Genomic DNA, 6,769 nt, shown 5'->3' on the forward strand with positions numbered 1-6,769 from the left:
CACGCCCACTTTTAAAGGAGGCGTGTTACTCATGCATAAGTATCGTCTCCTCTACTTCTGCAACTAAATATTTCATTAATTATCTAGATATTTTGGCTGTATATCGTGCATGATGTCTAAAATCCTTTGATGACAGTACTGGTCAACATGAAGTTGACTACACTGACATTACTTTTGGGAGATGCCCATTCCTGGTACGATAAATGTAAAAGCTTGTATAATAAATACCTTTTATAACATTTTCATAATCATTCAATTAATTAAAACAAACAATGTATTTCCTCACCGTAACGGGTACACCAATCTGAAAGTAAATAGTAACAATGATAACATATCTTATAACACCAATACCTAGATAAAACTCTACTGTTTATGACTGATAATCGTGTAATATGTACATGTCCAACCTGTTTATTATCAATGTCACAACATACATATATTATGTAAATATTATTTTATCACTCTCTTTGACACTTTCGCTATTTCATTTGTATTTGATGTATAGTATCATAAAATTATAAAAATGAAAGGGTTTATAATAATTATCTTCTTATATTCAAAGGTATGTTTCTTTTCAGTTTCTTTGTTTTTGGTTTTGTTTTGTTGTTATGTTGGTGTTGGTGGTGGTGGCTTTTTCTTTGATTGCTTTGTAGTTTGTTTTGTTGTAAATGTTGTTGTTGTTTTTATCGTGCGTACGCTTATTTGTTGAGGGTTTTATATTGAATCTCTTTATCCATTAGCATGAACAGGCTAAATCAAACCGAGCCTGCAACATTTTCAATTTTGCCGCGTTGTCTTTCTTGAGGGATTCTTTTTCACTCTATTTTGTCATATAGATTTCAATAAGCTGAAAATATACTCCGAAATGCCAAAAGCTGGATTTATATTTCGTATACGAGTATTTCATACTGTTAGTTTTCTGTAGTACAAATGAAAATCATATTTATTTAATCATATTCTGGTTGCAGACTTTAGACGGAAGCAGTATTTGTGATAATAACCCTTGTCGTCCAAACGGAGCATGTTCAGTTTCAGTAAGCTCCCCAGGCTATAAGTGTTCCTGTTATCCTGGTTTTATACCGCCAAACTGTGACGATCGTGACGAATGTTCTATGGCATCTAATTTGTGTCAAAATGGCACATGCACGAACAACCCAGGCTCGTATTCCTGTATCTGTAACACAGGATATACAGGTGTTCATTGTGAAAAACAGACAGATCCTTGCTTGTTGAATCCATGTGAAAATGGGGGCACCTGTCAACCAGCGACTGACGGTACATTCTTGTGCAAATGTTTTGCTGGATTCGATTCAAACTACAACTGTAGAGATATCAATGAATGTTCGATAGCTTCTAGTACTTGTCATAATGGTACGTGCCAAAATACTTTAGGTTCTTTTAAGTGTTTGTGTAATTCCGGGTACCAAGGGGTGCACTGCACGCGAGATATCAATGAATGCGACAAACATCCGTGTAACAATAACAGCGCATGCGTGAACAATGCAGGGTCGTATAAATGCATGTGTTATCGAGGATATGGTGGCTCAGATTGTGTAGACAGGGATGAATGTTCTTTGTCAACCAGTATTTGTAGCCATGGAACGTGTGTGAATACACCAGGTTCATTTAAATGTGTGTGTCAAAATGGTTATAGTGGTCCTAGATGCAAAGAAGATATAAATGAATGCTTGAATTCTCCATGTATCAATGGCTTGTGTGTAAATACAGAGGGATCATTTCAGTGTAAGTGCAACAATGGTTTTCAAGGAAAACTTTGCGAAGAAAAAATAATAGTTACATCCACAACTGTGAAGTCCACGACTTCTAAACAAACAACTCACAAAGTTTCACTTTTACTGTCTTCAATATTTGCTTTTTCATCAACTTCTCACTTTGAAGCCACATCTGCTAAAACCATGAAAACGTCGTTAGTAAGGACTCCTCCAACCTCTACCGTACCTGCGGTTACTTCAAAAACATTTTTACCAACATCCGATATACATGCTTCAGTGACTAGTTCTTCATCTAGCTCATATTTGACAGTGTCAAAAGTATATTCGCCTCATTCTGTACAAAAACCTGACATAACAACTTCACCACTAGGCAATAGTCAGGTTGCAGACAGCTGGACGAATATGCAAACAACCAGAAATAGTAGTGTAAGTAAATGTATGCTTATATAATTTTGCAAATGACTTTTTTAAGCTGACATTAATCCAATGTACCTTAATATCACCACATTGAAAACGTAAGTTTGCTTTTCGAAATACAGGCACAAGTTAAAAAATATAGGCTCCAAAGAAAGGTACAATGATCAGAAGTAGCAGATGCTTTTTCTTGCGAGATAAAGCACACATAAACTGTCCTGGCTTGAAGTTCGTTACCGGTCCATTTCTAATAAGTAAAGTAAGTTAACTGACAGTCTCATTTTCAATCAAATACTTAGTAGCTAAAACAAATTTATTTTAATAAAGGACAAACATGATTTTTATAATATTTAAATAATGATGGTTTAAGAGACTGTTTGATACTTGTTACCTGACGAAAGAAGTGATAAATGTGAACTAATCGTCATAAAAAAGCATAATATAAACAAATAAGTATTTTGACTTCTATACAAAATAAAAAATCACTGTACTTATTGCAAAAAAACTACAAAAACAGATGAAGTCGATTGCTGAGGTTTTTGGCCAGTGAGTAATGTTTTGGATACTATATTAAGTACACCAAATTTAAAAAGCTTTTGAAAAATAAGAAATAAAGCATTTCCAGGGCATAATGGGCTTTTAAATTCATTTTTTACTTCTCAGCTAAGTATTGTTATCAAAAACTGTGTAATTAGTTTTGTCACTCATGTCACTAATTGATTATGACATTTCAGCCATGGGCACAGAACCATTGGTATATTTTTGTATTGGTCGGTGTTGTATTGATAACAGGAATATTAGTATCTCTGGTTGTGGTCAAGAAAAGGTACGTAAACGCTCCTTCCAGTTCGTTTGGACAACATAGATTGTAGTTCTTAAAACGAATCGTAAACTCATCATTTTATCAAAGTATCTAATTTATTTTGTTTAAGATTAGACATTGAAGATATCTGTAGATAACATTTTGATGCTGATTTTTGAAAACACGACTTAAATCTATTGATGCTCTTTGTTGTGAGGAACTGTGAGTTGAACAAAATTGTAACTTTTGTGTTAGTGCAAATGCAGAATAAATTTAAGTTCATGTGCAAAATAAATATTTATGTTACAAAGTTCGTCCTTTACAGACTGCGGAAGGCGTCTGGGTTTACTCGTCTTAACGGTTCACTCGAGGTAACAAGTACTTCGACAGTAAAACAAATTCAAGCAGAGAATCCACTGTATATGGAGTTCCATGGACATGACTCTGGAGCATCAGATCTTTAGAAATAACTGTTTAATACTTTGTTTTTAACTTCAGTTCGAATATAAAGGTCGGCGTCGGGATTTTCTTGCTTAAATTTTGTCTAGTTAACAGTTTGCATGCAGGTTGCATCTCAAGATGCATGGATTGGATTCAAACAACATACATGCATTTCCAGAATTATACCGATAGAAATATCTAAGTCCCGAGTCTACCCTCTGTAAAGTAAGAACGATAACCTCTAGTACATTTAACGTTTTTATGACTCTATTTTATCTCCACAGCTACTTCAAGTTTTCTTTGAAATTCAGGTCTGAATTCAGGTCACTCTTTGAGACACATTTCTTTCCAATAAATTTAATTTTGTTAAATTAATCATCCTTAGGACATGTTGCCTGTTTTAGTCCCCTGCCACTCACACCGAAAGGGACTATAGGTTTACCCTCCGTACGTTTGACCGTACGTAAGTATTGAATGTATTTTTAAGAAGCTTGAAATAAATCTAGATTACAGTAAGAGATTATGCATGTCAATGTTCACTACTCAAGCACCAAAAATTTGAAAATGAATAACCTTGAATTTAGAATTTTCATGAGAAATGTGTATTTTGTTTCCTATAACTTCTTTATTTTTTGATGTATCTACTTAAAACTTCAAGTTTATCTTCTTTATATTCATTTAAATCATATATTAGAAGAATCAACATGTAGCTTGACGATTTCTTGAATTATGACCCATTGAAATTTATTTGAAAATTGTTGTTGTTGTTTAATTTTCTTCTTTGTTACTTTAAATTGTATATATTTAAAAATTATTTCTGTTTTTCATTTTTTGCCGTTGTTACTATAAATTGTATCTACTATAGACATAAGATATTTGTTTTTTGTCATCACACTCGACATGTATGATAAGGTTCATAAGTCTAGCATCTTAATTTCAAGAGTTATCTCCTCTTTAGTTTAAGAATTTTGCTTTTAAAAATGTTATATTGTGGTTACAACAAGGCAAGTGTAAAATTTGCCCTCTGTCTCTTCGTCCGTTCCTAAAAACTGTTTCCTGATCACTTTGAAAGAACTCAGAACTTTACTAAACAAATTACTTTAAATAGAGAAAAGTTGAAACATTAGATTAATCAGTTTCATCCTTCTGAGAAAATTGGATATTTTGTTTATCTTTTGTATAAACATTATTTCCTTATTAGGCAGAGAAACTAAACACATTAATATGATACAGGTACAATAAGAACTCTAGTTCATTCATGTCACAATGGCATAATTGAATGACCGTTGCCCTTCAAAATTGCACTCTGAGGAAATATAGATACATATTAAAAGATAGCCAACAGCAGAAAACCTAAGTGGCAAACGTTATTCACTTTCGGTTCCAGCAACCGAGTGAGGATTTAAACTAGCCTAAAAAGTGTTACACAGATGTAACTTCAACACATGTATTTCATAGTAAATGAGTATCCATTGAAAATGGCATTCTTTATGATTGTCTGCTAATTTCAATCTTATATAATGTCTCAACCAATACATGGTTAGAGGGTGAGGGGTAAATGTAGGAAACATTTTGTCCTGTCGCTGCACGTTCTAAGAACTCAAATTATTCATTTCGAAGGTCAAAGAAGTTAAACAGGCCAATATTAGAACTGTTAAAATTGTTTTATGACAAATGTATGTCCTTCTCCTTTACTTCACTTGTTTTTTCAGTTAAAACCAACTAAAACAAAACAAATCTTGACTGGTTTTTTTCTACTAAATTTTGACTACTAGTAAGAGAATGTATTGTTCTAAATTTGAAATTTGATGACATACAATGTTCCGCTATGTCTTTTTCCACTAAGGGTTTGTAGAAATGATATAATGTCCTCATTGCAGTCTTGTATCTCTTAGCAACCCCACTTTTTTCTATGATATATTGATTTGCAACTTATCCGTTTTCCTCTTCGGTATGACTGACTACCTGTTTCAATCCTCTATATAAAAAGGCAAAGTAATTTGCCTTTGATTTATAAAATGATACAATCATGTCCGTGAGGAAACATATCTCTATCATGAGGGTCAATTAGTTTAATTATATGTTGTATAGCATTTTATTATATAAGTGTGTTATAAATCGTCTGAAACTACAAAGCCAAGAGATTAAATATTTGGCATGACTGTGACATCAAGTTGTGGTCTTTAAACAAATTATATGAATAAAGCCCCTGGGTCAAAATTAGCCCCGTCCAACATCTTTGATCATATTGCATCTGTTTTTTCTCTAAAAGTATAAAGTAAGCCCTGTCCTGTGTCAATGTTTAGGCTAGCAGGAACATAAAGTTATATAATATTTAAATTACATTTAAGATAAGAAAACAATTTGCCCATAGAAGCTGCTAAAGAATTTGCATAATATCAATACACAAACTCTGTAAATATATTACCTTCCTGTATTTCCTGTGTCAAATAATGTATGTTATATAGATTGTATATGCACGCCTTGTAAACCATAGAGCTACATCTTTCGGAGGTATACGATAAATTGCCCTGCCACTACTTCCGAGCTAGTTCATTTCGCCAAATGTTGTCTTGGCCATGTTCATCATAAATGATAAATCCTTACTCTGACCTTTTAAGAATAACAACATATTTAACTAATAAATTGACATGTGTTCTTTTGTTATCAAATATCTTGTGGTGTAATTCTTATTGTGTCCACTTATCTGAGAATTAGAACAGAACAGAACATAAGTTTATTAATAAATCGTGTGCGAACAGCATATTGATTAAACAATAATATTTTACATGCATGCATAAAAGTATGTAGTTAGAGCATATACAAGAATTGAATCAATGCATAGTTCTAGATAAATACAAAGCCTACATATATTGATAGATTTGAGAGATTCGGCTTTGCTATTTCTAACTATTCATATACAATTATGATAACGAAAATGTCAAACATGGTAATTGTTATTTCATATGACACAGTATTTGAGTTTAGTATTTTAATTTACTTTTTGTATTTAAGAGAGCCTTTCTTTCTTCAAACGCTTTGGTTAAATATTTTGCCAGTCTGTATAAAATATGCACATCACTGGATGATAATTGATCAATGAATTTAATCATGTTGGCCTTGTTCTGTACCAATGTAGTATATACTGTCTTCCTATGTTATTATACATTGGGCATTGTAATATGAAGTGGAATTCATCTTCTATTGTTCGTAGAAGACATTATTTACACAGACGCTCGTTCCTAGGAATGTTCCTATGCCTACCTTGATCAATTTCAAGGCAATGAGAGGACAACCGCATTTTCGTTATTACATTTCTATATTTCTTATTTTCCATTATATTTCTAATTCATTAGAATTAGACGGGTAAGGTTTCTAT

The 6,769-nt window shown here is 32.7% G+C and overlaps 1 protein-coding gene across 1 annotated transcript; it reads left to right on the forward strand.

Annotated features, from left to right (window-relative positions):
* The first annotated feature begins 473 nt into the window (after nt 1-473).
* On the forward strand, nt 474-6,477 carry LOC132725665 (protein crumbs homolog 1-like). Its single transcript, XM_060710842.1, has 4 exons — nt 474-562; nt 969-2,159; nt 2,882-2,973; nt 3,275-6,477. The coding sequence occupies exons 1-4, from the start codon at nt 524-526 to the stop codon at nt 3,411-3,413; spliced, it is 1,461 nt and encodes a 486-aa protein (XP_060566825.1). The 5' UTR covers nt 474-523; the 3' UTR covers nt 3,414-6,477.
* Nucleotides 6,478-6,769: the final 292 nt, after the last annotated feature.

Source organism: Ruditapes philippinarum, unplaced genomic scaffold, assembly GCF_026571515.1.
Source record: "Ruditapes philippinarum isolate M1 unplaced genomic scaffold, ASM2657151v2 ctg19907_1_1_1_1, whole genome shotgun sequence".
Lineage (NCBI taxonomy): Eukaryota > Metazoa > Mollusca > Bivalvia > Venerida > Veneridae > Ruditapes > Ruditapes philippinarum.